The following is a 17,190-nucleotide window of genomic DNA, read 5'->3' on the forward strand; positions in this document are numbered from 1 at the left end:
AGTCAGATGACTGGAAAATGCTCCCACTGTCTCCAGGCCTCAAGGTGAGGAGGGGTAGCTGGAGATGGGAAAGAAACCAAGAGACTCTGCCCAGTGTCTCTCACCTCCTCTCAGGTTGTTTCACCTCTGCCTGGCTGAGCTGTGGGCAGGGTAGAGGGCTGTTCCTTATCTCATAGAGTTTAATTAGACTAATAGAAGAAAAAAATGGAATCCCCTCCTGTGAACCCTCAGGAATCTAGGTCCCTGGTTTTTTTTTTTTTAATATTTATTTTATTTATTTATTTGGTTGCACCAGGTCTTGGTTACAGCAGGCGGGCTCCTTGGTTGTGGCATGTACGTGGGATCTAGTTCCCTGACCCGGGGTTGCACCCGGGCCCGCTGCATTGGGAGCGCAGAGTCTTAACCACTGCACCACCAGGGAAGTCCCTAGGTCCCTGGTGTTTTATAGGGTATCATGCATCCCATGACCTGATGGCCTCCTTGGCCTCTCTCCTAGTGGTTCCCCCCTCCTCAAACTCTCTCCAGCTCAGGGAGAATGCAGACATGAGAGGACCCCACACACACATACATTGCCTTGCTCATGAGTCACTCCACCCCTCCCTGCAGCCCTTGGGGCTGGCTGCCCCCTGATGGTACACCCCCATCTTCTGGCCCTGACCCAGCTTGAACTTGATGAAAGCTAAGGAACCTCTGCCGCAGAGAAGGCTGTGGGGCCCATCTGGTGTTTTTTCCACCCTGTCAACAGTTTGTGACTCTCCGACGGGTTGAGGGACTCCAGGTTAGGAACAACAGATAGGGCCCTCCAGGTTTAGGAGGGATCCGATGCTCCTTTCTGAACAGACGCCCCTTGCGTCCTAAGTGCTGTCCATCTTCCCCGCTGGGCTTTGGAGGGGACGGACCGAGGCGGGCCGCAGAGATCTCCGAGCGGGCAGCGCCCCCTGGTGCTCGCGGCGGGGACTGTGGCGCGGGGTGGAAGTAGTGGGGTAGGAACCGAAAGAGGCACGCGACACGCGAGACCCTCCCGGCCACACCTCTCCCTTCCCTCCCCAGGTCTGCCCTAACGGAGTAGCTCCTGAGCGACGGCGCGGGCGGGCAGCTGGGATCTGCCCCCCTCCTACACCGTCGTACCCGCGCGACTTCTCCCAGCCCGCGGAGGCCTGGCAGGGAGGAGCCGGGCCGGGGGCGGCCTGGCAGGAAGCGGCGCTTACCTTCCGCTGCAGGAGGAGCAGGTGGCTGCAGTGCGCGCCGAGGCCCCAGGCTTCCTGTGCTCACCCGCCGCTACCGTTTCTCGTCGGAGCTCCTTGGGCCACCCGGCCGCCGGGCCGGCCGCATGGCCCAGACCCCCGACGGCATATCCTGCGAGCTGCGAGGTAAGCCTTGGCCCTTGTCGCCTTCTTGGCTGGGAGGAAGCGGAGCGGCCCCAGAAAGCAGAGGCCCACCCAGTGCCTCGTGGCACCGGGCAAGCGGTTCCCTCTGCTCCTCGGGAGGGCTTGGCGGCCGAAATCCACTCCACTCCTTCCTCGCTGGCCCACAGATGAGCCCAGGCCCCCTAGCCCGATACAGACCGTGGGCATGAATTGACCTCCATGGGAGGACCAGTTGCCCAGCAGGCTGCCCTTCCACAGGCGAGATCACCAGATTCCTGTGGCCCAAGGAGGCAGAGCTGCTGCTGAAAACCTGGCTGCCAGAGCGGGAGGGTGCTGAGCAAGGTCATGTCCTGGTATGGTGGGGGCAGAGGCTGGGAGGGCCACTGGGGCCCCGGCAGAAAGAGGCTCTTGCCCTGCCCAGGGTGTCAGACACTCTCTCCCCTCAGGCACTGCTGCGATGGAGAGCCTACCTGCTCCACACCTGCCTTCCCCTGAGGGTGAGTCCCAGGGCCCAGCTGCCACCCCTTTGCCCTCCAGCAGCTTCCTTGATGAGGGCTGCATCTGTGGTGGTGTCCTTGCGGGCTCTGCCCTTCCAACAGCCCTGGGCTCCCGGGAGCAGGCAGGACTGGAGTGTAGGCAGGTCCAGCTCTGAGATCCAGGCTGCACAAAGGACTGGGTTCCCAAGAGGGTGGGGCTCAGGCCTTAGTCCAGGCTGACCCAGGCGCTCCGCAGGTGGACTGCACGTTCAGCTACCTGGAGGTCCAGGCCATGGCGCTGCAGGAGACACCCCCTCAGGTGAGACCCCTAGTGCCCCACCAGGGCCTGCAGTCTGGTCTTCCCCTCCCCCCAACCTGCCCCACACTTGGAGCCCAGCCCCTGCCCCACCCACCCCAGGTCACCTTTGAGCTGGAGTCCCTGCCTGATCTGGTCCTGGAATTTCCTGGTGTGGCTGCCCTGGAACAGCTGGCCCAGCACATCGCTGCTGCCATCAGGAAGGTCTTCCCTTGCTCCACCCTTGGGTGAGGCCCAGCAACTGAGGGGGCTGGCGGGGAAGGAGGGCAGCCAGGGGTGCTCTGGATGGCGCAGTGGGGACCGCACTCCCAGGGCCTAGAAGTCCCTTGCCCCCTTCTCCATGTCCCTCCTCAGGAAGCTATTCCGGAGGCCCACGCCCCCCTCCATGCTGGCTCGGCTGGAGAGAAGCAGCCCCTCAGAGGCCACCTCGCCCAGCAGCCCCTGTGGTAAGGGCCAAGGTGGGGCCACACAGGGCTTTCAGCCGACCCCCTCCTGCATCCTGACCCCTGGATTTGGAGGTCTCACAAACTGAACAGAGCCACTCAAGGCACAGCCACTACCCAGTTTCGGGCTGATCTTCCTCCATCTCTGACCTTTTGTCTCTCTCTTTCCCCCACCCCTGCTCCACCACACCCCTGGCACCAACTCAGGTGGCTTTTCGGAGACATACGAGGCTCTGTGTGACTACAATGGCTTCCCTTTCCGAGAGGAGATTCAGTGGGTGAGAGTAGGGCCCTCTCTGGAGGCTCTGGAGACATCTGATCCCCCATGTGCTTTGAGTCCCTCCCTATGCCTTGTATCCCAAGTAAGTTGGAGGTACTTTCTTCCCACCCAGGATGTGGACACCATCTACCATCGTCAGGGCTGCCGCCATTTCAGCCTAGGCGACTTCAGCCATCTGGGAAGTCGGTGAGTGGCCTGCAAGGTCTGTGAAGAGAAGAGGATGCCATGACCCACATTCCTGGGCCTTAGCCTCTCCATGGAGGGGGGATGCTGGGCCTAGGATCTGGCTGGAGGGCCCTGAGCTCTGCCCCTGCCCTTTCTTCCACCCAGGGACCTGGCCTTGAGTGTGGCCGCCCTGTCTTACAACCTGTGGTTCCGGTGCCTCTCCTGCGTGGACATGAAGCTGGTGAGAGCATAGGCGCGGCGGCGGTGGGGGTGGGGGTGGGGGCGTGGCCTGGAGGGCCAGGGTGTAGCCCACTGAGCGCCCCCCATCCTCTGGTTCTCAGAGCCTTGAGGTCTTGGAACAGATTCTGCACATGATGAGTCAGTCATCCCACCTGGAGGAGCTGGTGCTGGAGACCTGTGGCCTGAGGGGGTAGGGGGGACAGGGTAGGGATTGGGGAGGGGAGTCTGGGGGCTTGGGATGGAGAGACTAGTGGCCTGGGGAGGAGTTGGGAATCCAGGGTCAGAGCCTCACATCTGGGGTCTGGTCCCCAGAGACTTTGTCCGGCGACTGGCCCAGGCCCTGGCAGGGCACACGAGCTCCGGGTTGCGGGAGCTCAGCCTGGCGGGGAACGTGCTGGATGACCGAGGTACGGCTGAGCCTGGGGAACCCCCCGGGGGCTGGCGCTGAAGGAGGTGAGACCCATATTGCTGCCCCCATCCTCCAGGCGTGGCTGCACTCAGCAGACACCTAGAGCATCATCCTGGAGCCCTGAGAAGACTCACCCTGGCGCAGACTGGGTTGACACCGCGAGGTAGGTGGGCTGAGGATGGCTGGGGGAGGTGGAGCTGGGAGGTGGGGCAGCCTGATTGTGAGCCCCCTCCTCCACCACCAGGAATGAGGGCTCTGGGCCGGGCGCTGGCTTTCAATGCAGCCTTTGACTCTGCCCTAACCCACTTGGACCTTTCTGGGAATCCCGGGGCACTGGGGGCCTCAGAGGACAATGGGGTGAGTGGCCATCCTTAGGGCGGTGATTGGGGGCGCCGCAGGCAGTGGGGTGTCAGGAAGCTTTTGGTGGGGTGATCCCTGACTCCCTCCCTCCCATCTCCATCCTCCCACCAGGGCCTCTATAGTTTCCTGAGCCGTCCTAATGTTCTGACGTTCCTGAATCTCGCAGGCACTGACACCGCCCTGGACACTGTGAGGGGGTGGTCAGTGGGGGGGATGATTTGTCGGGCTGGCAAGGCCTGAGGCCCAAGGGTCGACTGGAGGGCAGGGCGGGAAGGGGCTCAGTCCCCCGGCCAGTGTAGCCCACACGCTCCTCCCGCAGCTCTTTGCCTCGCTGTCCCGCGGCTGCTGCGCCAGCCTCACCCACCTCGACGCTTCGAGGAACGTGTTCTCCCGCACGTAAGGCGGACGGGGCGGGGCGGGGGTGGGGCTCTGCCGGGAGCCGCCTTCCCGCGCCAGGAAGCCAAATGCTCCCGCTCCCCCGCCCCAGGAAGTCCAGGGCTGCGCCGGACGCGCTGCAGCTCTTCCTCAGCCGCGCCGGGACGCTTCGGTACCTGTGCCTGGCGGGCTGCAAGCTGCCGCCCGACGCTCTCAGGTCAGTGTCCCTGCCCACGGCCAGGCCCCCGTCTGTGCGGCCACCACCAGGCCTGGCCTCCAGCACCTCACCCCGCTCGTATCGCACCCATGACCCCCCTGGCATCCTGGGCCTTCCTTCTTGCTATTCGCGCTCTAGGGCCCCTGTTCCCAGCTCCCGCCACCCCCTGTGACATTCCCTCCCAGGGCGCTTTTGGAAGGCCTCGCGCTCAACACACACATGGACGACCTGCACCTGGACCTCAGCGCTTGTGAGGTGAGCGCCCGGCCCAGAGACGAGAGCGGGCAGTGGGCCCACACATCGGCTGTGGGGCTGGGGCTGCGAGGCGGAAGCGCTGGGCAGTTGAGGGCCTAATCCTCCCCACCTGTGGCCTGTTGGCCTGAGCTCATTCCACCTTCCACCTTCAGCTGCGCTCCGCCGGCGCTCAGGTGATTCAAGACTTAGTGTGCGACGCTGGCGCAGTGAGTTCCCTGGATCTGGCGGATAATGGTGAGGCCGCCCAGAAACCCATCCTCCCATCATCCTCCAAATTCCCACCCCTCCCACCCCCGCAGCCTCGCCTTGTGCCTGACCTGAGCCACCCCCAGGCTTCGGCTCAGACATGGTGACTCTGGTGCTGGCCATCGGGAGGAGTCGGTCCCTGCGACACGTGGCGCTTGGAAGGAACTTCAACGTCCGGTGCAAGTGAGCCTCCATCTCACTCCTGGGCCTCCCAACAGCACCCCACCACCCGGGTCTCCCGCCAACCGCTGCCCCTGCCCACAGGGAGACCCTGGACGATGTCCTGCACCGGATTGTTCAGCTCATGCAGGATGATGACTGTGTGAGTTCACAGAACCATGCAGGATCCTCAGACGATGGACCCCTGTGACCCCTCTTACTCCTGCTCCCTGACCTGCCTTGCTTGCTGACCCCTGACTCCAACCGCAAATGGCTTTCTCTTAACCCCAGCCCCTGCAGTCTCTGTCCGTGGCTGAGTCGCGACTGAAACTGGGCGCCAGCGTCCTGCTCCGGGCCCTGGGCGCCAATCCTAACCTGACAGCTCTGGATATCAGCGGCAACGCCATGGGGGACACCGGCGCCAAGATGCTGGCCAAGGCGCTTCGGGTCAACACGAGGCTCCGGTGGGCGGGGTCAGAGGGACGGGACCAAATGGGGGAGGAGGGCGTGTATGGAGGGGCTTACTGGGCTAAGGGGCAGAGCTGAACGAAGCGGAGCAAGTGGAGCGCAGGGGTGTTCCAGACGAATGGAAAGGCAAACGGGGTTGGATGGGGCCTTGCAGAGCTCCACCCCCGACTGAACCCTGGCCCGGCCCAGGTCTGTGGTCTGGGACCGGAACCACACGTCTGCTCTGGGCCTGCTGGATGTGGCACAGGCCCTGGAGCAGAACCGCAGCCTGAAGGCCATGCCTCTGCCACTGAACGATGTGGCCCAGGCGCAGCGCAGCCGCCCTGAACTGACAGCACGTGCCGTGCATCAGGTGGGGGTTCCCTCTCTTCCCCGCCCTCCTCTGTGCCTTGGCCCCACCCCCCACCAGTTCTCAATATCTCTTGTGCCCAGATCCAAGCCTGTCTCCTGCGGAACAACCGCGCAGACCACGCTTCTACTGACTGCACCTCCCACCCGAAGCCACTAGGTCTGGGGTCAGACCCCTCCGAACAGGTCAGAACCCCCTCCCTCGACGTTGAGCACACACAGAAGGTAGGGGATGGGGAGAGCTGTGGTAGCTGAGAGCCTCCATAAGTCTGAGGCTCTGACTTTCCTAGGGCCATGGTGCCTGAATCCTGCTGTCCCAGACAAGTCCCGTTCCTTGATCGGCAGAGGAGCCAAAGGCTCTTGAAATAGTTTCCCCAAATAACACTCCTAGTTGCTTTTTTTTTTTCTAGTTGCTTTTTTAAAGCACTTTTTTCCTTTCTTTTAATTTTGAACTAATTTTAAACTTACAGAAAAATTACAAGACTAGCAAACAGAACTTTTTTTGTCCTGAGCTATTTAAGAGTATGTTGCCAGCAATATGCCCTGTCACCTATGCAAATACTTTACAGTGTGTATCTCCTACAAACCTTTTATTTTTATTTTTTTATTTTCTGGCTGCTCTGCACAGCTTGCGGGATCTTAGTTCCCGGACCAGGGATTGACCCTGGGGCTGCTGCAGTGGAAGTGTGGAGTCCTAACCACTGGACTGCAGGGAATTCCCTTAAAGCATTTAAATAGGCTCCCCTGTCAAAGACAGGAGGTATTTTAAAATCTTCAATCATTTCTCTCCACCCCCAACTGTAGCCCCACCTGTGACTTCCTATTCACAGGGCTTCCCTCCCCTCTCCACTGACCTTTGTTGTGGCCAAACCCAGTGACCCTTTTTCTGGCTTCATCTCCCTCCAGTACCTTGTCTTGGTGAGATGTTCCCCATCCATCCATTCCCAATTCGCACTTCTCTCCCAAGCTCCAGAGCCCAGGCATTGTGACCCAGACATCCTGCAGGGGCTTCACATTTTGTGTCTTCAAGTGATCTCATCGTCTCCCACATCTCTCTCTCCTCTCTACCCTGGAGCCCAATCTCGCTGGTGCCCACACCCACCAAATGCTGTGGACAGAGCTTCAGTCCATGTCTCTCTTGGCCACACCGAAGCCCCCACAGACCTCCTTGGTTCTGCCTCTTGACCGACTCTCTCAAACACACACTCTTTACTCCCACCCCAGCCATCCTTCTCTGCCCCTGATCCTTCCTCCATGACTCCTCACTCCCATTTCTCTTCATCCCTCAATCTGTCCTCTAGCTGGATGATGAACAGACTGAACTTCTAAAACACTGACATGACTAACAGCTCTTTTCCTTCCCATTCTGGACACTTAGGAAGTATATATAAAGTACCTACAATGAACTAAAGGAGACATTGCTCTCCCTCCTTGAACAGATAGGGTCCCTAAGTGGCTGTCCTGATGGTATCAGTTTCAGGACCTCACTCACCCTGTTGGAGACCTTGGGAAGGAAGCGGTCAGGGGATGGGGAGGGGACCAGGCTGAGACTGATTCCTCTTGCCCTCCAGGAAGTGAATGAACTATGTCAGTCGGTGCAGGAGCATGTGGAGTTGCTGGGCTGTGGGGCTGGGCCCCAGGGTGAAGCTGCTGTGCACCAGGCCGAGGATGCCATCCAAAACGCCAACTTCTCTCTCAGTGTGAGCACCCCCTCCCACTACAAGGACCCTTCCCCTCTTAGGTGTCAATTTGCAACTCCTTTTCCTCCATGGCCTCCAGATTCTCCCCATTCTACATGAGGCTGGGAGCTCCCCAAGCCACCAGTGGCAGCTGCGGCAGAAGCTGGAGGGCCTCCTGGGACAGGTGGGCGAGGTCTGCCGCCGGGACATTCAGGTGAGATAGTGCCCTTGCCCCAGCCCCACCTCCATATTCAGGCTTGACCCCCATCCATAGGCTTGCCTGTGATATCCCCTGAGTCAATGTTCTGTGAGGGTTGGAGCCTCAAGCCAATTGGTCTGGGCCCCAGCCACACCCTCACCATGCTCTGACCTTTGCCCAGGACTTCACTCAGACCACACTGGACACCACAAGGAGCCTCTGCCCACAGATGCTGCAGGGACCCAGGTGGAGGGAGCAGCTAGAGGGGGTCCTGGGAGGCTCAAGGGGTCTCCCAGAGCTGCTCCCAGAGCACCTGCTGCAAGATGCCTTCACGAGGCTCAGGTAGGCTGGATAGGGCTGGGCTGGGCTGGGCTGGGCTGGGCTGGGTAGAGACAGCACACTAACCCTTGCCCTCTGTTGCCGTCAGGGACATGCGCCTGTCAGTCACAGGGACCTTGGCAGAGAGCATTGTGGCTCAGGCTGTGGCGGGTCTCAGTGCAGCCCGGGATCGGCTGGTGAGCAGGAACTGCGTGCTTACACACACACACGCACACGCACATGCACAGCCACTGCCTTGCAGGGGTTCTGTAATGTCTTCTGGGGTCAGATAGCCCAGGGGTATTTCAGGGTTCCCTTTGCACTGACACGACTATGGCTGAGGCCCTGCCTCCCATCTTTGGGGTGCCTGGTATTGCAGGTGGAGAGTCTGGCTCAACAGGCAACAGAGGCAACGCCCCCTGTCATACCGGCACTAGATGGAGGCGAGCCCAGCCCCCTTGGGCCTGGGGAATTGGAAGGTCTTTTCTTCCCTGAGGAGAAGGAAAAGGAGAATGAAGAGGAGCAGAAGGTAGGTGGTCCTAGAACTCTGGGCCTAGAACCCTAGATCTTCCCATCTTGTTCTGGAGTGTAGGAGGGGAGGCAGCTCCCCGCCACCCCAGGCTCAGTTTGTGTCTTCCCCACCAGGATGACAGTCCTCCACAGAAGTGGCCTGAATCCAACCGCTGTCTTCACCTGGTTCCCTCCACTCACAGTCAGGGCCCAGGGAAAGAGAGCTACTCAGGTTGGGCTGAAGTTCCATTAGACCTGGACACCTGGACACGTACATTCACCCCTGTCCCGGGAACTCCCTGACCCTTGAGTGGGCTGGGCCAGGACCCCCGTGCAGCGTGCAAAGTTGGGGTCCGCTGTGGTCAGTTAGTACAGGGTGGGACCTGAGCAGACCAGGGCCGGGACACAGCCTCCTCTCACCTCGTTACCTCCCCGCCCTCCCGCCACCCCTTCCCTACCCCCAGGATGCGCATGCTTGGCGGCGCCGCGCGCCGCTCGGGGCCGCGCTCAGCACCACGGACAGCGGCGGCGGGGGAGGGGCGGGTGGGGGGGCGGGCAGCGTAGCTGGGCCCCTCCCCGCGCCCTGGGCGGGTCCCCCGCCGCCCTAGCGCCGCCGCTGCCACCTCCCTGGGCTTGGCGCTTGGTGCTCTTCTGGTGCTCTCCCCTCAGGTGCTGCTGAGGAACCAGAGCCGGAGCCCGAGCTGGCGGCTCCGGGGGAAGATGCAGAGCCGCAGGCGGGGCCATCTGCTCGTGGCTCTCCGAGCCCCGCCGCCCCTGGGCCCCCGGCCGGCCCATTGCCTCGCATGGACCTGCCACCCGCCGGGCAGCCCCTGCGCCATCCGACCCGGGCCCGGCCGCGGCCACGGCGCCAGCACCACCACCGCCCGCCGCCGGGGGGCCCCCAGGTGAGCGCCCTACCCCCACTCCAGAGCTCGTGAAATTGAGGGTCGTGAGTGGCCCTGCGCCTTACGGGTGAAGGCCGGCAGGGAGGTGGGTGCCCAAGACCACCTGGTCATACTGCCGAGTTCTGGCTTCTTCTTGGCCAACCCCCCACCCCATGCTCATGCAGGGTCACGAGTGTGTGGATTTCGTTCGGGGAGCGCTTGGGTGTAGGACTCTGCCTCAGGTTGGCCGCTGCATGAGTAGATGTGTGAGAGGGGGCGTCTGTCTTATCCTTCCTCCCCCAGGGTTAATGAAAGATGCTGGGCCCCCGGCTGTGGGGACAATCCTGCGTTTACTGCACGTCCGGTGCGGGTGTGTGTGTGGGCTGGGTACTGGCGCGGGCAGTGGGCACGGGGCCAGAGGCGGGGAGGAGCCGGCTTGAGGCCCCCCAGAGGGTCTGACGCAGCAGCAGGCGCCGCTGAGCCGGCAGCAGGCTGGGTGGGGTGGGGTGGAGGGTACTGCAGGGAACTGTTTAGAGCAGAGGGGGTGGCAAGTGGGAACGTGTGACCCAGCGGGTGCGTGGGCTCTAGCCTACTGGTGACCAGGTGGTTCAGGGTGTTTAGAATACTCTGTGGGACAAGCATGGGTGTGAAGTGGTTATGTCCAGGGCCAACTACAGGCGAGGGGGGTACGTGAAACCAGCATCTCTGCCCACCAGCTGCACAGTGGGAGAGCTTGTGTCAGCAGCCCTATAGGGTCACTGCAGCTCCCAAGTCCTGGAGTTGCCCAGAGCCTGCCGTTGGACAAGGAAGGTGGAGAGAAGTCACAGTTGCACTCAGCCTGGAGCCTTAACCCTGTCGTGTTCCTCAGGTGCCCCCGGCCCTGCCGCAGGAAGGGAATGGGCTCAGTGCCCGTGTGGACGAGGGCGTGGAGGAATTCTTCTCCAAAAGGCTGATCCATCAGGATCGCCTGTGAGTAAGGGGCAATTGCAAAGGGTGGGAGAGAGTGGAATGCTCCATGGGCCTTCCCACTTACTGCTGGCTGTCCCCACAGCTGGGCCCCCGAGGAGGACCCGGCAGCCGAGGGGGGTACCACCCCTGTCCCCCGTACACTTCGAAAGAAGCTGGGCACTCTCTTTGCCTTCAAGAAGCCTCGTTCAACACGTGCGTCACGGCCTGATCTAGAGACCAGCCCTGGGGCAGCTCCCCGCTCTCGAAAAACCACACTTGGGGACTTGCTTCGGCCACCAGCCCGTCCTGGCCGTGGTGAGGAGGCTGGGGGGGCTGAGGGGGGCACCAGCAGCCCCGACCCTACCCGCAGGAGTCGGCCTCGGTACACTCGGGAAAGCAAGGCCTACTCCATGATACTGCTACCTGCTGAGGAGGAGGAGACAACGTTGGGTGCCAGACCTGACAAGGTGAGGCCTGGTGACAGGGAGTGAAGGCTCTGCAGGAACAGTGAGGGCAGTGGGCTCTCTCCCCACTCAGGTATCTCTGTCCCCAGCAGCAGCCCCTGGAGCGGGGAGACACAGAGCTGGCCCCAACCTTTGAACAGCGAGTACAAGTGATGCTGCAGAGGATTGGCGTGAGCAGAGGCAGCGGGAGTGCCGAAGGCAAGAGGAAGCAAGTGAGCTGGGAAGGGACACACGTGGGAAGTGAGGAGGCAGGTGACACGTAGCTTGTTTTGTGTGGGTGATTTATGTGACCAGGAGGAGACTCATGACAGGTCTGTCGATTCTTTCCCCTCCCCATAAAAGTCATCAGAGTCAACCTTTCTTCTCTCTTGGCTTCTACCCTGACCCAGGCCACTGATACCTCCTCCTTGAAGTGGATGGTCTAACAGATGATCTAACAGACATCTGGCTTTGCCATCTGCATTTGAAATAGCAAATCCTCCAGGGGCCTCCTCCCTCAAGACATTGCCCTAACTCCTGATCCTGCCTCAAGGCCCAGTGGGGTCTCAGCCCTGGTCACTGCTTTCACCTCGCTGCTCTCAACCCCGGTTCATCTCAGAGCCTCTACACAGGTTCCTCTGTCTGGAACTCCTCCCTGCCCCACTTCCAGCCTCTCATCCCCACCCATGGGCTACACCAGGTCCCTCTTCATCCATCCCTGTATTTCCCTGTGGGCCTTCCTTCACTCTCTTCCATGGCCCCCCTGCTAATGCCACTCTCTGATCGTAGTTCCTAATAAGAACCACCACCCTACGGACTATCCCTTTAATAACTTCAGGAAAATAAGAAACACAAATGAAGTGAAACTCAGCTTGAATTTAGAAACATTAAGGTATAGAAAGTGAATCACAGAATTAAGAAATTACTTTCTGTGTCTGTGCTTGCATATGCTTCTGTGTGTTAACTGTCCACCATCACAGACTGAGCTCCAAGAGGACCAGGACTGGGTTTGCCATGTTCTTGCCCAGCCCACGGTGGGCATTTAGTGGCGGTTATAACAAGAATGAATAAAAGGACAAGGCTAGCACGAGGGTGGGACAGGATCAAACTTAACTTCCCTATTTCCTACAGAGCAAAGATGGAGAGATCAAGAAGGCTGGCTCGGATGGTAAGTGGGACCCTGGTCTAGGGCAGTACATTTTTGGGGAGGAGATAGACCCCAAGGGGTTTGCTCTCCCTGGCAGAAGAGTGGGAATAGCCATGTTTTTCTTCCCCTTACTAAGCCTAAGCCCCTAGCCCTGCCTTTGCAGGTGACATTATGGACAGTTCCACAGAGGCTCCTCCCATCTCGATCAAGTCCCGCACCCACTCTGTGTCTGCTGGTGAGTGAGGGCCACTGTATATGTTGGGGGTCATGCGGGGTCATGCAGGGACAGGCTGGAGGGGATCAAACCATTGGTCAGGTTCACTTCCGACGCCTGGCCCAGGTCTTGGCTGACACCTTTCTCCCTGCAGACCCTTCATGCAGACCTGGTCCAGGGGGCCAGGGGCCCGAGTCTGCCACCTGGAAGACACTAGGGCAGCAGCTGAATGCAGAGCTCAGGGGCCGTGGCTGGGGTCAACAGGATGGTCCAGGCCCCCCCTCCCCTTGTCCCAGCCCAAGCCTCCGAAGAGCCAGCCCCTCCCCAGACAGCCTGGGCCTCCCAGAGGATTCTTGCTTAGGCTCCAGGAATGAAGGTAAGCAGGTACCCTAACCCCCACCCAATACTGGGCTAGGGCCTGGAGGAGTCCCTGCTGGGAACTCAGCTCCTCTGGAGACCCTGAAGGTGGGAGGCAAGGGCTGGAGCGGGGGCAGCTGTTGGGACCATACCCTGATACCCTGGCCTCCCCCAGATGGCCAGCTGAGGCCGAGGCCTCTCTTGGCGGGTCGACGAGCAGTGTCTGTGCATGAGGACCAGCTCCAGGCCCCTGTTGGTGAGGGGAGACACCTCCATGTGTGCTTGAGTGCAGGAGGAGATGGGGGAGGGGGGGCTCCCTTCGAGGCTCTGGTCCTCGGAGGGGGCCACCAGTGGCGTGAGGGGTTGAGAAATCAGGGAGCCAGAGGCCAGGAGCAAGGGTCTGAGAAGCCCTTCCTACTAGCCCTGGCTCTACCTCCACAAAAGCAACCTCTGCCAGGGGTGGGAGGATGCTGGGGAAGGGGGAGGCTCTGAAGGCAAGTGTGCGTGGGGGTCAAGGACAGGCAGCAAGCCCTTAGCAACCCTCCCCAAGTCTTTCTGTATCCCTCAGAACGGCCCCGGCGGCTGCAGCGCTCCCCTGTCCTCAAGCGCAGGCCAAAGCTTGAGGCACCTCCATCTCCAAGCATAGGTAAAGGGGGCTGGAGCCAGTTGGGTGGGCGGCAGGCCTGCTCACTCCAGTCCTGACCCTTCCTCTCTCCCTGTGCAGGATCTGGCCTCGGAGCCGAGCCTCTACCCCCACAGTCTACAGAGCCCTCAGACCCTGAGCGGAGCCCACCATCCCCAGCCACAGACCAAAGAGGCGGCGGCCCCAACCCCTGACCTTCTCCTTTCCTGCCGCATGAGATTATTTTATTAAAAAACTTAAAGGAAGCTGGTGTGAAGCCCTGTTTATCCACCCCCAGGCACGGACCCGTGCACGCATCCTCCCACGTGCTCACGACCCCTCACACCTGGGTTAGTTCAGCCTCTGGCTGTGGCTCCATCAGAAAGTGCAAGGCCCAGGCCACAAGCTGGGGAGGGAGCCTGGGAAGAGAACCATGGTTGTAAGCCAGTGGAGACTGGGACGGGTAACCAAGAGAGTGGGGGCACCCCCCAGGCACTCACCTGGCAGCTTGGACCTGGGCACACAGGGAGGGGCAGGGTGGCTCGTACTCATATTGGAAGGCAGAACCGTCACGATGCGTCTTTGCGGGGTCCTGAAGGGGGCGGGTATTGTGTCTGGAGAGGAGCCAAAAAGGAGCCTAAAGGCCAAAAAGGCCCCTAACCTCATCCAAGGCCAGCCCAGCCCCATTTTACCCTCCAGTTGTAAGGGGTGCTATGCTCACCCAGACAGAGCTGGACTCCAGGGCTTCCTTGGTGGTTCTTGTCCTTGGAGAGGGCTGCCGAGTCTTAGGGGGTAACTCTAGCTTCTTGAACTCCAGACTAGGTCTCTGGGCCATGGTTACAGGGGCTTGGTGTAGACTGGGGGTGCAGCTCAGGGGTGGGGAGTTGGGTACATGGCTGGGGTGTGGGGAACTGGGGGGCAGGGGGCCATGGGCTGAGCAGATGGCTGACAGGGGCTGGGAGCTGCCCTTCTGCGCTGGGTCTGCAGCAGCCAAGGGCAAGGCAGGTAGAAGGCTGATACTGGCACCACTTTCCTCTGACAGCATGTGGCTGGGTAGGGCAGGGGCTCCTGAGGAGGAAGGGGACTCACCATGGGCACAGACCTCTCAGCTCAGACTAGCTGAATGACCTGTGAACATAGGCCTGCAGGAACTGTGTTCACCTCCCCACCCAGCTGTGCACGCTTTCACAGCATCCTGTGTAGCCCAGGCATCTAACTGATAGACAACACCAAGAGCATGGGGCCTGAGCACCAGTTTACCTGAGGAACTGGGTGAGGAAGGAGGAGAGGAGATGAGAGTCAGCGATAGGTCCTGTAGAGCCGGGTGTGGTGGGGGTAGCTCAGGGCCTGGCGGTCAGGGGAGGCTTATCAGCACGGAGGGCACTGGGCATGCAGGCACTCACTCCCCTCTTGACCTCTCCAGTCCTCCTTACCCTGTGCCCTCTGACCTGGGCCCAGAGAGCTCAGGATTTGCTGGTCATTCTCTGAGATGTGCAGCCATAGGCTGGGGACAGAGTACACAGCTTCTCCCTGTAGGATGAGAACATTCAGTTTGGCCCTTGCCCAACTCCCCACTCCGACATTTCCCAAGAGAAGCCCCAGACTGACCGTGGCTCTGCAGCGTGAGGCCGCCCAGCGGGTGAGGGGGGGTGCTGTGCAAGGGCCTGCCAGCATCAGACAGCTCTCAGCCAGGCTCACTAGCGTCCCCCGATGCTCCTGGTCCTCCTCTACCTCATCCAGAAGTTGGGACAGTGAAAGGCCTAGGGACAGAGGACCCGGGGATGGGCTGAAGCTCAAAGAAGAGGAACTGGGGGGGGTGGGGGGGGAAGAGCTTATTAAGGAAGCAGAGGGCTGATGGCTGGAGAGATCACTCTTCAGGGAGTATGGGCAACTGACCAACCCCTGTAAGTACCTGCACTGGGGGAGGTGGACTCTGAAAGGTGCTCCCTAGAGAAACAGAGGGAACAAGCCTGAGAAAAAATCCTGAAGCCTATCTGATAACACAGATTTTCCATTCCCTGACCGAACCACACCTGACCCAAGAGCCCAACCCCAAACTCACTGCAAGCAGTCATAGAGCTTTTTCCGCACATCCGGGTCCTGGTTGCTGGGAAGGAGAAGTAGGAGGCAGTCAATATAACTAGGAGCCCAAGGCCTATGCCAACGCCAGCCAGGCCTGGGTGGGGAGTACAGCTGGAGGGTGGAGGCATCACTTACCAACCAGTCACCCGTTCCCGGGGCTGCTCCGTGGGCAGCAGGCTGAAGCGGTCCACCTGGAGGTAGAACTCCGCGTGCTGGAGGGGTGAGTTCAGGGACCGGGTTTCAGGAGTTGTCAGGAAGTCGGGCCCAGTAACCCACCGAAGCCAGCCTCACCACTCACCGCGCCTGCCTCGGCGACTTGGACGCGGACCCCGCAGTTTTGCAGTAGCAGCAGCCGGCCTTCTGCCCCTCGAAAACCGAACTCCTTCTCCTCCCTGCAGCGAGCGCGATCCTCACTAACGCGTTTGCCTGAACACTGCCCCGCCCGCCTGGGGCCCGCCCTCCTGAAACCCGCCCACTTCGGGCTCAAGGCTCGTGCTCTCCCACCGGATTCCAATCTTCCCAGGCTCCGCGGAGCCTCTCTCACCAGTCCGAGGCGTTCAGAGCCTCCCGCGTCACCAAGCATCGAATACTGTGGGTCCCGTCGGACACAAGTAGCGTGGCCCCTTCAGACGTGTCGGGAGCGCGGGACGGGCCCGGGGCCTCGGCCTCCTGCAGTACCTGACGGCGACGACCTGCGTCAAACCCACCGCACGGGGCCCAGCACTGGTCTCCGGGCCCTGAGAACGGGGTGGGGACTCACCTTGAGCAGCTGCCCCGCCCGCGGGCTTGAGAGTGCCTCTGACCCTAGAACCAGCTCTCGAATCCAAGGCCGCAGGACCAAACTCCCCAAGCTTGCCATTCCCGCCGCTGTTGCCAGCCGAGCAACCCGGGACCGCGTTTCCCGCGGGCGCTGCGGCCCCGCCTCTCCTCGGAAGAGGAAACGTACGGCGGCTGGGCGGACCTGAGGTCGAGGTCCCGCCCATGAGCGTGCTCGCGCATGCGCACGAGCGCGTCCTATTCGGGAACTTGTTTGCAGACCCGTGTTGGTTCAACTGTATGCTGTCCTGCTTACTCTTACCCGAGCATCTCTCCAAGCAGCGACCGGGCGTTTGCGCCGTTCTTCAAGACTCCTGTGGCACTGGGCAGGAAGGGGCCAAGGGCTGGCTCCGATGGAGTGGGAGGGATCTGGGGCCTGAGGCTGCAGCCAAGGGTGGTCCGAGTGGGTGGCTCAAAGCCACTTCAACGCCTGTGACCCCAAGGAGTTCAGCAATTATTTGTTGTGACTCAGTTTCCTCATCTACAAAATGCGCAGTCTTGTTAGGCCAGTGGAAATAAAAGTACATAGCATTCACGCTTCCCTGGTGGCGCAGTGGTTAAGAATCCGCCTGCCAATGCAGGGAACACGGGTTCGAAACCTGGTCCGGGATCCTACATGCCGCTGAGCAACTGAGCCCGTGCGCCACAACTACTGAGACTGCGCTCTAGAGCCCGTGAGCCACAACTACTGAGCCCGCGTGCCACAACCACTGGAGCCCGTGCTCCACAACAAGAGAAGCCACCGCAATGGGAAGCCTGCCCACTGCGACGAAAGAGTAGCCCCCGCTTGCGGCAACTAGAAAAAAACCCGCGCCCAGCAACAAAGACCCAACACAGCTAAAAAAAT

The 17,190-nt window shown here is 60.8% G+C and overlaps 2 protein-coding genes and 1 long non-coding RNA gene across 4 annotated transcripts; 1 reads left to right on the forward strand and 2 right to left on the reverse strand.

Moving 5' to 3' along the window:
- Window positions 1–291: 291 nt before the first annotated feature.
- LOC132510356 (uncharacterized) lies at window positions 292–3,261 on the reverse strand. The gene is made up of 3 exons (XR_009537292.1): window positions 3,013–3,261; window positions 1,209–2,141; window positions 292–957 (listed from the first exon to the last, which is right to left on the reverse strand). It is a non-coding gene; the product is annotated as an uncharacterized LOC132510356 (long non-coding RNA).
- Window positions 356–13,705, forward strand: CARMIL2 (capping protein regulator and myosin 1 linker 2). 2 transcript variants are annotated; one of them, XM_060132280.1, is made up of 38 exons: window positions 356–1,370; window positions 1,626–1,864; window positions 2,100–2,162; window positions 2,262–2,386; window positions 2,514–2,605; window positions 2,810–2,880; window positions 2,995–3,068; window positions 3,213–3,288; window positions 3,389–3,477; window positions 3,600–3,694; window positions 3,773–3,859; window positions 3,941–4,053; window positions 4,168–4,245; window positions 4,376–4,452; window positions 4,544–4,648; window positions 4,834–4,903; window positions 5,056–5,137; window positions 5,236–5,332; window positions 5,414–5,471; window positions 5,600–5,772; window positions 5,966–6,128; window positions 6,209–6,310; window positions 7,696–7,824; window positions 7,904–8,017; window positions 8,184–8,344; window positions 8,430–8,517; window positions 8,700–8,849; window positions 8,966–9,101; window positions 9,500–9,735; window positions 10,583–10,683; window positions 10,766–11,129; window positions 11,216–11,338; window positions 12,237–12,273; window positions 12,416–12,487; window positions 12,621–12,842; window positions 12,999–13,079; window positions 13,392–13,469; window positions 13,548–13,705. In XM_060132280.1, the coding sequence occupies exons 1-38, from the start codon at window positions 1,331–1,333 to the stop codon at window positions 13,658–13,660; spliced, it is 4,374 nt and encodes a 1,457-aa protein (XP_059988263.1). In that variant the 5' UTR covers window positions 356–1,330; the 3' UTR covers window positions 13,661–13,705. The 2 variants fall into 2 exon arrangements, with proteins under 2 accessions (XP_059988263.1, XP_059988262.1); XM_060132279.1 differs by having other exon boundaries at window positions 357–1,370; window positions 2,810–3,068; window positions 3,773–4,053; window positions 11,219–11,338.
- Window positions 9,444–17,168, reverse strand: ACD (ACD shelterin complex subunit and telomerase recruitment factor). The gene is made up of 12 exons (XM_060132281.1): window positions 16,288–17,168; window positions 16,072–16,205; window positions 15,826–15,919; window positions 15,663–15,739; window positions 15,508–15,552; window positions 15,358–15,392; window positions 15,054–15,205; window positions 14,879–14,975; window positions 14,706–14,792; window positions 14,167–14,513; window positions 13,946–14,037; window positions 9,444–13,864 (listed from the first exon to the last, which is right to left on the reverse strand). The coding sequence occupies exons 1-12, from the start codon at window positions 16,384–16,386 to the stop codon at window positions 13,786–13,788; spliced, it is 1,338 nt and encodes a 445-aa protein (XP_059988264.1). The 5' UTR covers window positions 16,387–17,168; the 3' UTR covers window positions 9,444–13,785.
- Window positions 17,169–17,190: the final 22 nt, after the last annotated feature.

The sequence above is a fragment of the Lagenorhynchus albirostris genome, chromosome 19 (genome assembly GCF_949774975.1).
Source record: "Lagenorhynchus albirostris chromosome 19, mLagAlb1.1, whole genome shotgun sequence".
NCBI lineage: Eukaryota > Metazoa > Chordata > Mammalia > Artiodactyla > Delphinidae > Lagenorhynchus > Lagenorhynchus albirostris.

Bases quoted from the DNA above. Each gene is read 5' to 3' on its own strand.
- ACD (XM_060132281.1), bottom strand. From the start codon at position 16,386: ATGGCAAGCTTGGGGAGTTTGGTCCTGCGGCCTTGGATTCGAGAGCTG. The intron at 15,920-16,071 runs GTGAGAGAGGCT...CGCTCGCTGCAG, and splicing joins GCTCTGAACGCCTCGGACTG to GGAGGAGAAGGAGTTCGGTT. The intron at 14,038-14,166 runs GTGAGCATAGCA...CGCCCCCTTCAG, and splicing joins TGGAGTCCAGCTCTGTCTGG to GACCCCGCAAAGACGCATCG.
- CARMIL2 (XM_060132279.1), top strand. From the start codon at position 1,331: ATGGCCCAGACCCCCGACGGCATATCCTGCGAGCTGCGAG. The intron at 2,163-2,261 runs GTGAGACCCCTA...CACCCACCCCAG, and splicing joins TGCAGGAGACACCCCCTCAG to GTCACCTTTGAGCTGGAGTC. The intron at 4,649-4,833 runs GTCAGTGTCCCT...ATTCCCTCCCAG, and splicing joins CTGCCGCCCGACGCTCTCAG to GGCGCTTTTGGAAGGCCTCG.